General features: G+C 41.0%; 1 protein-coding gene across 1 annotated transcript in view; it reads left to right on the top strand.

The window, feature by feature from the left end:
- Positions 1 to 15,644, top strand: part of LOC117448333 (serine/threonine-protein kinase WNK1-like) — a 28,610-nt gene that overhangs the window by 4,980 nt on the left and 7,986 nt on the right. Inside the window, exons 3-13 of the mRNA XM_034085588.2 lie at positions 8,772 to 8,944; positions 9,247 to 9,467; positions 10,955 to 11,112; positions 12,353 to 12,441; positions 12,526 to 12,745; positions 12,853 to 12,954; positions 13,080 to 13,431; positions 13,523 to 13,686; positions 13,911 to 13,994; positions 14,360 to 14,395; positions 14,833 to 14,961. Of these exons, the coding sequence (XP_033941479.1) occupies positions 8,772 to 8,944; positions 9,247 to 9,467; positions 10,955 to 11,112; positions 12,353 to 12,441; positions 12,526 to 12,745; positions 12,853 to 12,954; positions 13,080 to 13,431; positions 13,523 to 13,686; positions 13,911 to 13,994; positions 14,360 to 14,395; positions 14,833 to 14,961 (1,728 nt within the window). The remainder of the gene's footprint in view (positions 1 to 8,771; positions 8,945 to 9,246; positions 9,468 to 10,954; positions 11,113 to 12,352; positions 12,442 to 12,525; positions 12,746 to 12,852; positions 12,955 to 13,079; positions 13,432 to 13,522; positions 13,687 to 13,910; positions 13,995 to 14,359; positions 14,396 to 14,832; positions 14,962 to 15,644) is intronic.

Below are 15,644 nucleotides of genomic sequence, written 5' to 3'. Positions count from 1 at the left end.
ACAAAATAAATCTATTATTATTTCAGTATACATTTGACTTTGATGGCAAGCGAGTAAATTGTTATATTTGAGGTAGATTTTAGATGGATGTTGGACCTTATTGCATTTAATTTCTTTATTATTAAGTCGTTATCTAATGATATGAATGTCACAAGCGCTAGATTACTAAAGATGTTTAGGTTTTTCTGTTGATAAAGCTGTGGATCGATAGATTGACTCAACCTTGTGGGACTAATTGTTATGTTAGGGGAAAGAAAAATAGACTTCGTCCCCTTGACGTCCTGGGAAATTGAAATGATCTCTCCTCTAATATGTGTGGTTTGTATGAAAAATATTTACCTTTTTTATATATATTTTTTCCTCTTTGGAGGCTTACCTACATTTTGTGCAGACCCGGTTCTACGGGGGTGCATAAGGGTGCATTGCACCCTCAGTTGAGTCGTTATGCACCCTCATTTGAAAAACGAAAAGTGAAAGAAAAAAAAATGTAAAAGTGAAAAAATATATATATAAAGTGAAAAAAAAATATTACATATATAATAACAATAATAATAATTGTAGTAATAATAACAATAATAAGAAGAATATAGTCAATGATGGACATCAGAAAATGGTTAAAACAACCAGCCCTTATCGCCAGCAGCAACACTGCATCTACTGCAGGTAATAACAGTTCAGATCATGGGGACATTACGTTATCCGTGGCCACTGTCGTGGACACTAACGTCCTCCCGCCCGACTCGCCGGCTTTGCCCGCCTCGCCCACGGAGGCGGAGCAGCCGCAGCCGTCTTCGTTGCCCCAAACACCACCACCCATCGGCGCCCCGCAAGTGCCAGAGGACCTCGGCGAAACAGAGCCTGCCCAGGTATATTTAAAAAAGTACCCAACTCGCCTGTACAGTGGGGTAAGGAGCTCATTTTGCTGCTCATGGTTTCAAAACAGAGATTGGCTGGAATATTCATGTAAAAAAGATGCCATCTTCTGCTATGCATGTAGACATTTCGGTTCAAGTATGTCAGATGCCTTCACCACAACTGTACCAGAGTACCAACCGCTGTCTCCTGGTACTCATCTGAGTAACTCACTCACTAAAAATGAAATACTATATGACAGTAAAACAAGAATACAGTTTAAAAGGGGAGTGATTTGTAAAATATTCATAAAGAAAAAGTAAATCTGCTTACAGTTCTGTTTCAAATGGGTGTTGAGATGTATCCATAGATCTCTTCATTTTGCTCTCAAAGTGCACCAGATTGATGCTATCAACTTCAATATTCAAAATAAAATCTTCCCGGGGGAGCATGCCCCCGGACCCCCCTAGAGGAGGTGAGGACCCCCCTAGAGGGTGTTAGGTCTTCTCCCCACTTATAAAAATAGCACTTTACCCCTGCACCCTCTCTAATCTCAGATGCACCCGGAGTCATTTTGTTCTGGAACCGGGCCTGATTTTGTGTTGGACTTATCAGTGTCTGAAACCACTTTTATCGGGGGACTTATCCAATGCAAAGAGGTGATGTGGGAAATAACTTTGTTTTATGCACATAGAGGTCAATCCTAGGGGTGTAACGGTATCCGTATTCGTACCGTCACGGTTCGGACGTCACGGTTCGGCACATGCAGTCACACGGCGAATACGCCTTTTTTTTTATGAGTGGGAAAAAAGTAATTCAGGGCAGTATCCACTACACTATATATAATCCAGGGGGCGGTGTGGCGCCTAAAAGCTGTTTGCCAGCCGCCCTTAAACAACAAATGAAGAACAAGAAGAAACACAACATCAAAACGAACAAATTACATAATAATAAGAAGAAAAGTTAGTATGGCGTTTTCAGATAACACACAGGAGCTAGAACCCACCTGCTTCTTTTAAATCAGCTGTTTGGGAACATTTCGGGTTCCCTGTGGACTACAATAACGATGAGGTGTGCGAGTGGTGGATCGGACGAGGACGGTGTGTCGGCGTTGTTCTACAGCGGTGCGGTATGCTAATGTTAACACACGCCAAACATGCAAAATCATATCAGAAGGCATCACCCAGATTTGCCAATCACCGGAGCCCGGCAAAAGACAACAGCTATTCAACATCTGATCCCCGCTGTTTTTAAGAAGCCAAGAGACCAACATAAATAACGGAAGCTTTTGGCATATGTTTTTCAACGACTTTGCGCTCTTGAAACACAATATTTTCAAGACATCCTTTTTAGTTTTACAGCTTGATGAAACCTTTTTGTTTGACATTATAGATAATATGGCCATCTGAGTGTACTGTGTATGGTTTGTTTTTAACTGTTTAATACAGTTAATTTTTCAAAATGTCAGAGTTCTTTATTTTTAAACTGAAACTTGCACTACTGTTCAAACATAAATAACAACAAACCTGGAATTATGCATTTGGGACTTTTTTTTGCTTTTTTGTTGTTGTACCGAACCGTACCGAACCGTGACCTCCAAACCGAGGTACGAACCGAACTGTGACTTCTGTGAACCGTTACACCCCTAGTCAATCCTGAAAGATTAAACTATAACCTGTTTCTTCGTAACGTTCATCTGTCAACTCAAGACTTTCGAGGCTAGAAACAGTTGAGCTGCACGTGAGAATCCCCTCTCACATGGTTGTTAAAGCGGTCCCATGATCACTAAGTGTTACTGTTGCATTCCAGATTCATCTCGAGGCCATATTGAGTAAGGCGATATTAAAATACATGTTTTTTCATACAGTTTCAGTTTAGCAATATACTGATGTTGCCTTTACAAACATGCATATCATTAGAGCCATTTTCATTTAGGAACTTTTGAAAGAAATATAAATATATAGCTATTTTCTACTCTTCTAGATTGGTGCGTGAACAATGCAATCATCACATTATAAAATTCCACTGTTTAAGAAAGAAGTAAGGGCTAATATGGTTTATTTACTTATATTTTGTGTTAATGCCAGAATCAGGGAGGCAGAGAGTAATCAGCATTACCCATAGGCCTTACATCTATTTGTTCACTGGGAATTCAGACCCCATTTACACGGGAACGTTTGCGTTTACGCACCGTATGCGTTTTCAAAAAAGTCTTCCTTTCACACGCATTCGATTCATTTAACGTGTCCGTTCACACGAGACCGCTGGAAACGCTGTAGTACATATGCCGGGCCTGTAAGTGGTGCTGCTGTCGCCACAAAATACACCAAAAGCAGCGAAGAAGACCCCGGAGCATGGTTGCCATGGTTGCCCTTCTGTTTATTCTCCGCGGTGGACGGCGTGTTCTCCTGCTGTATATTTCCGGTAGTCCACCAGCAGATGAAAAACACCCACCTCTCCGCCTCTTCCAAGGGACGAGGGAACCGTGCGGAAAAGTTTCCGTAAAAGTGTCCGCCGGTCAACATGTCCGTTGAAGTTTAAGTCTTCCGTACAAAATTAGAAAAGTGCCGGTCAGATGTCTTCTTTGTTATTCATTGAGCTTTAAAACAAATTGATAACGACTCTGTATAATAATAAACGGTGCCTCTCTTTTCCTCCCCCTCTTCTGACAGCCAACAGCTGATCTCTGAGCAGGAGACATGGGGAGAGGGAGGCGGGGCTATTTCATCGTTATCAGAAAATGATCGTATAGAGGCGTACAGACGGATCCGTTTTACCCCCCAGAGCGTTCCGTTTGCAGATCTATCCACCTTGGGACCCGTTATCGTTTGCGGGGTCCGTTTCTATCGTTTTGTTACGGCCTCGTGTAAACGAAAGGGCTATAGGCAAGAGAAACTGTGGATACAACCCGTTTCGTTCTTGTGTAAACGGGGTCTCAGTGTCAGCTGGAAGCAACAGCAGCACTATGCTTCTATGCTAATGGACCAAGTCTAACAGGTTTTCCTTCATAGGACACTCTAACTCCATTGTCATCCCTAGATTTACAGTTGTTCATTTTAATTAATTAGTTTTCAGGAACCATGGGGGCCTACAAAATAAATATGCCACGATTCTCGATACCCACATTGCTGTAAAAAGATCTTGAAACAACTGTATTTATTCAAGCTATCACCAAAAACAACAGTATGCAAATAATAGAATATAGCTTGATGCATCCTTATGAAACTCAATGCATCCATGCAATTGTTAAATACACTGTTATCTTAGTTATTTACCAAAAAGCACTGCGGTGCCCACCAGCTTTGAAAAGCCAAAGTTCACTAGCTCTCCTCCTGCAAAATTCAACATGGACTGTGGTTTAAAAAGTTGTTCCAGTTGTTTACTCTCTATTCTCAATATATAACCATAAGTGGAAATGAGGTACCAAATGTCATCAGTGTCACAAGAGCTTCAGTAGTAAAACAATATTTAACCATAAAAGTGTTGGACTGATTTACCAATGAACCCACTTTGCCTTCCCTAAAGCTATGCCTCAATCATAGCTTAAAGCTCTACTGTGTAAAGTTTGAATAAAATGGCCCTGGCCTATTCAGTCTTGTGGCCATCTGTCCACAATTGTCTTAGGCGTCAACCCTTCACACCCACCCATGAACCCACACAGTTTTTTCAAATCTCACGTTGCAGGCATGTCTGAACAATAAGTAGGTCACCACAGAGAGGAAGTCGAGGGAAAAAAGGAATTCATTTAAGAGCCTCCCCTTTCTTGCTCACTCATCCATTTTCAACCATGTCATCTTCCACTGGCTGCTTCCAAACCTTCCTCCCCCCAATTGGCAACTGGCTAAAGCCAAACGCAGAATGATATGGTAAAAATGCAGGCATCCTTTAGAAGCTATGGGAGGGGACGGATGGCATCCGCTAAGAGTGACACGCTTTACAGATGTCATTTAAAATAGTGACTCTTTTTGTGATAACGCAACATGGTTAGAAATCTAAAGTTTACCATAAACTATGGAATATTGTTTATTTATAGAAACACATTTGACAAATCTAATGTTCTATACATATAATTACATTCCACATATTCATAATCTATACATGAACTAGTGTGCATTTTTGCCAGACAAACACAGTCTGAAGCATCTTGCTTGTATGCATTTATTGCAGCGTCTGATTACCACGCAGGCCATGGTGGCCGTAGGACGTACAATTATTTTCGGGGCTTCATGGCCAGACCGGCCGTCATGGCCCCCGTGAAAATCCTACCCTGGTGCACTATCACGATAGATATGATATCTCTGAAAAGGCATATCGTGGAGACCTAATATCGTGGAGACGATATATATCGTCTTATCGCCCACCCCTAATCACAGGCTTTTTTTCACAGTCTATTTTAGGATTGCTGGGTTATTTATGAAGGCCTTTGCCTGGAAGCAGTATGTTCTGCTGTGCATTGGTTATACTGTAGTTATCTGGCATTGGATGTGTTTCACGTTGGCTGGATATGTGCATGTTGTTGAGTTGTTCAGAAATAGTGTTGGCAATTATGATTAATTATGTTTTAAGTCTGATGAATGAACCATCTTCCACTGTAATGCATTATTTCAGAAAAAAACACTAAACAAAAGGTCAAACAAAAAAGGAAGTTATTTCTTTTGTTTGTTGTTATTCAAATGTACTCAGTATTGTTTATTAAGAGAATGTTTATACCTTCACAAAACACCATATTGCACTATGGCCCTTCCCTAGGTGTTATTCTGTGCCTAGTTGGACCTTAACTCGGGCAGGGCAATACATCAAAGTTGATTTATTGCTGAACTGAATTTAGATAAGTGTTCTGCTGACTCTGCATAGATGGTTGAAAACAAAGTGTTGACTAGTTGGATTAAGAAGATTTTTCTTTTTCAGATTTTAAGTGTTTGAAAAGTAATTCTGCATCATTTTCACACTCATGTTACTTTTGTGACCGTGTATAATTTACACACACATTTGCGCAATGATATCGTTTCTATTCCCTCTTCCGCTGGCTTTTCAAAGACACCACAAGGGCAGTATTTCACAGCTGTGAGTTATGATATTCAGGCAGTGGTGGTAACACAGCTATTTAGTGAGCTGACTCATGCCCACTCTGTGATTCAACTGCAGCTGCAAGTGTCGTCTGAGTGCTGGCCAGGTTAGGTTTCCTAATATATAGACATTTAAAGCCTCTCCCTCGAAATGGTATGTAGAATATGAGGACACTGTCCACTGTTAGAAAATATGGATAACAAATCTGTGAAAGCACCTTAAAGGTTTTAAAGCAGTGTTTCCGCCAGACCAGGGCTGAGAGGGCGCCCAAGGGGGGTGCTTGAATTTTGACTTCAGCCGTCCTTTATAGATACTGTCTTTTTACGTTAGTGAGCCGGATCATTTGGCTCGGCTCTCTTAAAGCCCTGGCTGTTTCGGCTCCCAAATGGCTCTTCATGTTACCACAGTTTACCACAGAGCCTCAGTTTCGCCGCTGCGAGGCTCTGGTGCTCGCAGCTCAAGCGCGTGCTCCACTAAAACCCCCCCGCTCATCGCGTCCAAATCGCGCACGTTCCATGTTGTCCTGTAGCAGGCACCGCCGATGTCGGGGAAACGATCTTCAAGACTCCTTTGCCCCTCCAACAGAGGGATGTTATTGTCCTTTTTCCTTTTCGTCATTTCAAGCGATAGAAACTCTCAATCTTCTCTCGAATTAGTAATATTTTTGGACGCCCTCGGCTCGAGTTCAGGGAATCCCGAGCTGAATAAGGGCGTCAAATGACGGCAAGACGCCCCCCTGGCGGAAACGCTGTTTTAAAGTAATTCTTTAAGGCCAATTGTTGGGTTTTCTGCTGATTGTCAGACTCCTGTCAGTCAGGAAAACGTAGCCCAAACATTATTATGCCCATTGCTTTATTGGACATCTGATATGCAATGCATAAAAGTTCTCTTGCCGAACAAAAACAAAAGCTGCAATCTAAACTGCAACAGTCCAACAAGACACACATACTTATCTTACATTTCAGTATCTGTGGTTCTACCAAAAGTAATTTTAAAGTAAAAAAAAGTCTGGTGGATATTTGGCTTTTCAGAACAGGTCTGTGGATGTACCTGAGTCTACGGTGCACAGTTAGTGACATTAAAAGCAGGACATGGTACTGGCCAAATAACTCTTTCACGTGACAGTCAAGGAGTGTGATGTGTGTCTTATGATAACAAGATCATAAATTCCTGGAGAGTTTTTACAGACCGTTGGTCATGCAGACTTGCATGTTGTAAGAGAGCTTTGTAACTAGTTTGTCCTGCATTATGCTAAGTAATGAACGGAAAAATGTTAGATTGGCAGTGTGAATGAAACATCTGTTTTGATTCTATTTGCAGAAGCTAAATTAGATGTCAGTTAAGCGTGACAATGTGTTGTCCCTCACCAGCTAAACTTTCCTAGCATTAGTCCGTTTCAGTGTCCTCCCTCTGCTCCTAAGAGTTAACCCTTTCTTATTGTTTCTGCTCTATGTTGCCACAAGACATTGAAAATAATCAACCTCAAATCTCCGGCTGTTTCAGTTCTATATTTTGCTGACACACAAAGTCTAATCCTCACTGCCCACTCACATACAGTACGGGCTGATTTCCTGGACAGCCTGGCTTATGGCCAGATCCCTGAGGGTTTAAAAGGAGGTCTTTGGTTTCACTAGGCCTGAATAACTGGCCTGGGCTTGCTGCTCTATAGTTATGCATGCTGTTAGTGTAGGCCATGCCAGGAATTACTAATGCAAGTTGAGAAGGGCGGTTGTACACATTCCAGAAAGTTTTGTTAATATGCAGAGCCTTTCAAATGCATTATTGCCCCCCTTATCTATGCATAGGTCAGTTTATGGTATGATCAATTCTGTTGGGCAACAACACTATCAGCGTTGCATATTTGATGCCATAATTCATTGACAAACCCGCCAGCTGCCAGACATTTGTTGACTCATCATGTATAGCTTTGTTTATAATACAGACTGTGAGCGCACCATTCGCCTCATACTAGATAGTGATACAGTTGGTATCTAAAGGGCTGGGCCTTATATCAATGAAAAGATTAATTGTAGTCATTCGTACTTAATAATGAATAATGAATCACAGTTCTGTCTAAATTAACAGTCAGACCAAGCCAGAAATGACCTCACAATCATTCATCAGTTTAATTAAAAATTCAAGCTGGTGGTTTTCCACATCTTACCACAATAACGCAATTGTCATGTATAGGGTGATTTTCTTCTGATTAGAATTATTCTTTATTTGTCATGTATTATACCAAGTAACCTATGTAAACCTACTTCCGATTGATGTAAACCCATTGAGATGAGTGTAGCTTGTGTTGAATAGTAAAACCATTTTTAATGAGCAGAGTTTTGGTTCAACAGGCCTGGTTTATTGTTTGGGATTATGACCTGTACTGTTTTAACCTTCTCTCATTCTCAGTCATGCTGTAGCTCTTTTTATCATTTTGGTTATCTTGGTGTTCAGGACAAAGCTAGACACAATTAATTTGGTTCAACGTAGTCTGCTAGAGAAACAGGACCACTTCCCTACACCCCCAACTATAGGATTTTCTACTTCTGCAGTTTTGTGGGTGTAGAAGGAAATCTCAATGGCACCACCTTTTTAGGTTAGATTTGTAAAGGCCTTTTATTTACTTTGAGGCCTATAGATTTCCTTTTTAGATGTTCAAACCTCAAACATCAAGTTGATCTAGCTTTGAAAATGATTTCTCATGAACAAGCACATTCTGATGCTACCTTAGTTAGAACAGAAATATTGTATTGATAGTCTTCATCGTGCCATGACATTTGCACATAAATGTTTTTGTCATTAATTCATTTGTTAAAAAAGTGACATCAGTCCGACATTATCTTTGTCTCCTGCAGGATCGTAAGCTTTCAAAGACGGAGAGGCAGCGCTTTAAGGAGGAAGCGGGGATGTTGAAGGGACTACAGCATCCCAACATTGTCCGTTTTTACGATTCCTGGGAGGGACCCTCGAAAGGCAGGAAGTGCATTGTACTGGTCACTGAACTCATGACTTCTGGCACACTCAAAACGTGAGTCTCAGAGTAGCTGGAGCCAGCAAACACATTAATACAGACCTCCTATATACATTAAACATGAGTGCTTTTCCATTTTGATACAAATGATCATCCTGACTATTATAAATATTCTGACCATTTGTCTAATATGTTAGAAAACCAAATATTTTACAGTGATCTATTATCGTTTTATAATATATCAATCAATATCTAATGTAGTGCTTTTTTGAAAGAATGTTACAGAAAATACTACATTTGCTAGCTTTATAAGTTCTGTTCTCCTCAGAGGATTTATGAAAGTTATGATCTGTTCCCAGATATCTGAAGCGGTTCAAGGTGATGAAAATTAAAGTGCTGCGAAGCTGGTGTAGACAAATCCTCAAGGGCCTCCACTTCCTTCATACTCGGACTCCCCCCATCATCCACAGGGACCTCAAGTGCGACAATATTTTCATCACAGGCCCAACAGGATCCGTCAAGATTGGAGACTTGGGACTGGCCACTCTAAAGCGTGCATCATTTGCTAAGAGTGTTATAGGTACGAATACAAAGTAATTTCTTTACTCTGGTACCTGTCCTGTTGTGGGACAGTACATTTTCTAAGTTGATATCATGTTTGTATTGAAAATGATGTTTAAAATGGGTATTTCCCTCTGTCGTGTAGTCCTGACGATGTGGTTCAAAAACAGACCACAAGGTTTCAGCTGCCTCTCAAACCACAGCTCAAATGGAGGCCAAACTCAAAAGGCTTTCTCTCTTGAAACTCAAACAGTGACTATCAAGTTTGGTCATGTGCAGAATATATCTGTTCTATGTTTCTCCAAAAAAAAGAGAGTTTTTTTCCAGGCACCTACTGAATGTAACCTGGCCAAGGATAAAGGTATGGCCTTTGCTTCTGTCTTAGACTGGTCTTTGTTCTGTGGTTTGGAAAGATGTGGTCTGTTTGCCAGTTATACCTTATAATGTTTAACTTCTCTTTCTATCGCTTTGCCTCAACAGGTTTTTTTTCTAGTGTTTGTCTCTTACTGTCTTTTAAAATGATTGCAGGGCAGCAGAATCTTTTTGATCCTTCTTTGTGTCCAGGGAACTCTCCCTACTTTCTCTCTGTCAGCCTTTTGTCTATATATTTTATTTTTCTTTCACATTCTTGGGTATGTATTTTAAAATGTAGGCTCTAGCCTCAGCTGTGCCCCATTCTGCTGTTTGGAATAGGGTACTGCTGGTCATTGAGTAAGTATGAACTTTTGTGGGCTGGTAAGTGTGACAGTGTGCTGTAACACACATCAATATCAAAACTATTACATTTAAATAAACCGTTTTTCTGTGTAAGACCTGATTTAAATGTAAAAGGATCTATTAATAAAACAAGGCCAATGTGCAAAGACACACTGCTGAGCACCGTAACTAGCTATGGGATTTGCTTCTCTCAACCTTCACCATAACAGTTTCCTCCTGCAGGTGAGGAAGAGACGGTAAGTTAGACTTCGAAAGGTGAGTGTAATATAAAAGGAACATGTGGTTGTAAGGTAAGGTCTTGACAAAAGTTATTTCCACAGCTAGTCATATTTCTCTTACAGAGATCATTGGCATTCCATTGAATGAATTACACAGTATTTTGTCCTAGGTATTGTTCTTTTGGACATTGCAAACAACATTAATTTTGGCTAACTAGTGTGTTCCGCACATTGGCGACCTCAGTCACATTCTTACATCCCAACATGTTATGGTCTTACACAGACAAACACGTGCTTTCTTCTCTGCAGTCTAACTGAGCCCAGCCTCTCCCTCCTTTTTTGTTTTCTTTCTCTTTTTTGCTTTCCTCCCCCTTTTTATTTTATTTTTTCTCTCTTCCAACTTTCATCTCACAGGTTCTTCTCCATGATATATCAACAGGATGGTCACTCCTCTCATCCTGCTCTTCCTCAACCCCTCACGGGTTAGGGGAGCAGAGTGGCTATGGGTTGTGAGAAGCCCACTCAATCAGTAAGGGAGTTCGAGAGTTCTGAATAGTTGTTTTGATTTAAGGTACCCCTGAGTTCATGGCGCCTGAGATGTATGAGGAGAAGTACGACGAGTCAGTGGATGTGTATGCCTTTGGAATGTGCATGCTGGAGATGGCCACCTCAGAGTACCCTTACTCAGAGTGCCAGAACGCAGCACAGATCTACCGCAGAGTTACCAGCGTAAGTCTTCTTTTCAACCCTCCATGTCACCCCTCTGCCCTGCCCTCACCTCTCCCTTCGTGCAGAGAAGGCTAATGTCCTATTTGGAATGATTTTAAATGACCACAGACGCCTCTTTATCAAGCTTACATTACGTTTATATCCTCTACAATTGTTTTTCATTCCTTAAATTAAGTTTGTTCTTGTATATGATAGTTTATTTCTTAATATCTTATCTAAAGAACCCACAAACTTTGAAAACCTCTGAGAAAACTATGTTTCAACTAATCTTTCTTTGTCCTTTTACTGAATCATGGTGTATGCTGGTTAAGCACGTAGACTGAGACGGAGATGATTAAAGGCTGAACCAGCAGAATTCCTGCTAACAGTTAATGGTTCAGTCTTGTTATGATGACAGAGGGGTAGCAACTCTCAAAACAAACATGCTTTTTGGTCTTATTCATACACTTCATACTGACTTAGTCACTGACAAGTAACTAATATGATTCATACTCAATAACTAGTGCCTCACAGATAAAACAAAGTTTAACCTGTACCAAGTTTGTGTACAAAATGCTCTTTGAAAACCATACCTATACCTTAACTGAAAGTATATATACTGAAGTTATTGCCACATGAACCTACAAAGGACCTTTTTCTATTTTCCCCACTGAAAACAATTGAGTTCTTCTGCTCTTTTGATGAGCCATAAATTGCTCGTATTGCAGAGCATCCAAGACGGTTGACTCAGATGAGAAACAAAGAGCTATTGTGGTGTTGAGCCTACATTTGGGTAGTGTCACATGCTCTAGCTTTACAGTAGTATTCCTTGGGGACATGAGCTCCTGTTTTTCCTGTTTTGATATTAAGCTCATCTGCTCATGTAGTTTCCTGTTGCTATTGGTTCAATACATCACCTCTCATTGACTGTCCTTTTATGTGTTATGCCATCCTTTCCCCACAATCTGAATGTATTTAATACCACCCTATAGAAAGCATGCCATCCTTGACACATTATTTGACATTAGTTTTTTAAAAGCAACCCCTTTCACTTCATTCAATGGCCTTTTGACATTCATTTATAAGTTATATGTTTTATAAGAAAAGAAGGTTTATAATTCCCAGTCCTCTGGGAGATGATAAATACTTTTGTGCGAATTATTATATAGAGCCTCTGAGCTGTAAAGGAGATAAAGGTCATAAGAAAAAGATCATATGAGAAGAAGAACCATTCTCATTCAGGGTTCTGTGTTTCCTGTAGGGGGTGAAGCCAGGCAGCTTCGACAAGGTGGCCATTCCTGAAGTGAAGGAGATCATCGAAGGATGCATTCGCCAGAACAAGGACGAGAGGTCTATATCTTCAGAGCATGTAACAGGAAGTCTAGCTCTCCAGGAAAACATATCTTTGCTCACGGTTTGTCTCCCTCTATTAAGGTATTCAATCAAGGACCTCCTGAACCATGCCTTCTTCCAGGAGGACACAGGGGTGCGTGTGGAATTGGCAGAAGAAGATGATGGAGAGATGGAGCTTATAAAGCTGTGGCTAAGAATTGAGGATGTAAAGAAACTCAAGGGGAAGTACAAAGATAACGAGGCCATTGAGTTTTCTTTCGACCTCCTCAAAGACGTCCCAGAGGATGTGGCTCAGGAAATGGTGAATTTAACTTTGAAAAAGTTTAATCAGTCTTTTAAAAATGTCGTTTTAATATAATTTGTTTAAATGTTTAATGCCTAATTGTATGTCATGTCTTTGTGATGTAGGTTGAGTCTGGTTATGTGTGCGAAGGTGACCACAAGACCATTGCGAAGGCCATAAAGGACAGGTCGTCTCTAATCAGTCGCAAGAGAGCACAGCGGCAGCAGGTGTGTAAATGCTCACTATATAGTGAATTTAAAATGTTAATTATGTATATTTGATCCTGTTTACATGTTGCCAATTGGTGTTCTCTTAAGGCGTTTTAAAACATTTGCCACTGACTGTCTTGCAGGTCAGAGAAAATCAGGAGAAGAGAAGGATAGAGGAAGAGCAGCAGGTTCAGTTACCCCCTGCTCAGCCACCAGAGGTGCCTCAGTCCCAGCCCGTGCCCCAGCCCGCTCCCTATGTCTCTCCACAACCAAACCCACAGATGGCCCCCCAACCTGCATCTCAGCAGAGCCTTCAGAGCTCCAACTATAACACTCCTCAATCCACCCAACTGGCCGGCATGGCGCAGGGTGTCCCTTTCATCCCCCAGTCAACGGGACAAGTCCCAGTTCATGTTCAGAGTGTGACCTCCATCCAGCCGGAGTCAGAGGAGCCTGAGGCGGACCAACACCATCAACTACAGCATACTGGAGGAGGTGAGTCTCAAAGATGATCAGATAATCCTGAAGCCACAATAATAAAACGTTTTCATTTTCATAAATGAACCTTCTTGTCCACCTCTCACAGCCATTCACATGGGAGACAGACTGTCCGGTTCCACTGTCCCCCCTGAGATCCAGCCCCCTCAGTCTGGAATATCCTACAGCAGCCCTCCCAGTCAGCATCTTCAGCCCCAGGTGTCACACCAACCGACACAAAATGACCAAACGCTTCAGCAGCCATTGTCAGTGGTGAGTGTAGTTAAGGAAAACAAATAAGACATCATGTTTGTCTGTTGAAGAGAATTAGATAATGTGCCTCTCAGAATTAAGTATACATTCTAATCCTGTGTCTAACCTAATGGGTTATATATATGTATACTTCTGAGCTTACATTTTCCCCTCCAGCTACACGTTTTTCGTCTTGGATTTTGCTTATTTATCTTTACCACGTTGTTTTCTCTGTGTGACTTCAGGTTCAAACCCAGATGCCAGTGGTCCACCCTGAAGTTGTTCCTGTGGTTCCCGGCAGCCAGTCGGTTCCCGTGGCTCCTCAGCAGGTAAATGTTGAACTGCATGTCAACAGCAACTGCAACAACTGCAACAGCACGCCAACAAGCTTTGTTTTACTGACCCCTGGCTAAAAGTTTCAAATCTGTTGCAACTAACAACAAACATATTGTACATGTCAGGCTGTACTGAACGCTCCCTGAGTACACTTGTATATCACTGCAGCCGGTGCACTTCAACCTCTCAAGGTCAGCAAAGCACTTCAGAGGCTGTTTGGACCTTTTGAAGCTTATATTCTCTGTTTTTTATATTGAAAGCAGGTCTGTTCTGAATCCCCGGTTTTTTTCCCCTTGTAGTTTTCTTTTTATTCTCCAGTTTTCCACTCTTACCCTGTGTTATGTTTTGTTTCTTATAGTACGGAGTTTACTACCAACCATCGCTTCCCCCTCAGGTAGATAAAATGTTTCATTCTTATGTTCCTTGGCCATACTCCCAAAGCCTTTCTGAGGGAAATAAAAAACATATTGTCTATATTTTCACAAGTGTTTGGTTAGTTTTGACTTACTTGTAGTAGGCATTTCCAAACAGAATGTATGGTATCCAAACACAAATGTTATCTTAGCTAACAAAATGTGGAACAGTCATGTACATGCTTCTAAAAACACGGGAGGGTTCACAATGTTCACTGATGAATATCTTGACAGGCCACACTGTCAAATAGATCAATGTTCTGCAGCTATGTTGACAAACAGGAAAGTGTGGGTTTGGAATAGAGCCAAAGGTTCAGGTTTAGATTTCTACAATGAAAGTGGGTTAGCTTTTATCACAACATCAGGACACTTTGATTTTATTCTTGTTTCTGACTTATTTTCCCTTTTACTCTAATAGATTCCGACCCAACAAGTGGTGATACCCCCATCTTCTCAGACATCCTCACCCCAACAGCAGCAGCAGCCAGAAAGCAGCGCTACTCTCCTGAGCTCCACTCTACCACAGGCTGGAGTTCAGCAGCTACAGGTGAAACACACCTCCCATGCTCAGGCTAAGCATTTAGCATACCCTGACATATCGCTTTGCCATACCAAAGTATGGATTTCATGCTACCCATTTTTATGTTTGCATTTTTTCTAAATCTTTTTTTTTTCTTTTCTCTGGACTCTCATTACCATAATTGTCCCCTTTTTTCTTCCCCTCTGCATGCTGCTCATTCCTGCATGACTTTTAGTCTTGGGCCAATGATCCAAGTCCTATCCTGTCACCTCCACTCAATGCAGAGCACCTTTACTTCCTCTATCAGGCCTCTTGCCTCTCTGTTCTGCAGGTACTCTACAGAGCAAAACAACAGAAGTTGTGTGGGTGGGTGTATGTGGGTCAGGTGTGAAGTATTTGGTTCCTGTTCTGTACAATGTGTACATTTATCCTTCAAAAGACTACATATAATTTAATTATATTAAAAAAAAAAACACATAATCCTTGTCACTTTTATTATAGAGAACCAACATATGATTAACTTAATTTCTATATGTTTTTTCAACCCACATCTACAAGACCCCAGACCACAATTTCTACTCAAAAGTGAAAAACATAGAATAGTGTTGGGAATTCGTCTAAACATTTTCACATCATTTTGTTTTAGAAACAGCTCAAAGGTTGGTTTTTTTGAAGCTATAAATCCTCCATGAAATCAGTAACCCCAGTAG

Source organism: Pseudochaenichthys georgianus, chromosome 6 (genome assembly GCF_902827115.2).
Source record: "Pseudochaenichthys georgianus chromosome 6, fPseGeo1.2, whole genome shotgun sequence".
Taxonomy (NCBI): domain Eukaryota; kingdom Metazoa; phylum Chordata; class Actinopteri; order Perciformes; family Channichthyidae; genus Pseudochaenichthys; species Pseudochaenichthys georgianus.
This window is presented reverse-complemented; position numbering and strand designations above follow the sequence as displayed.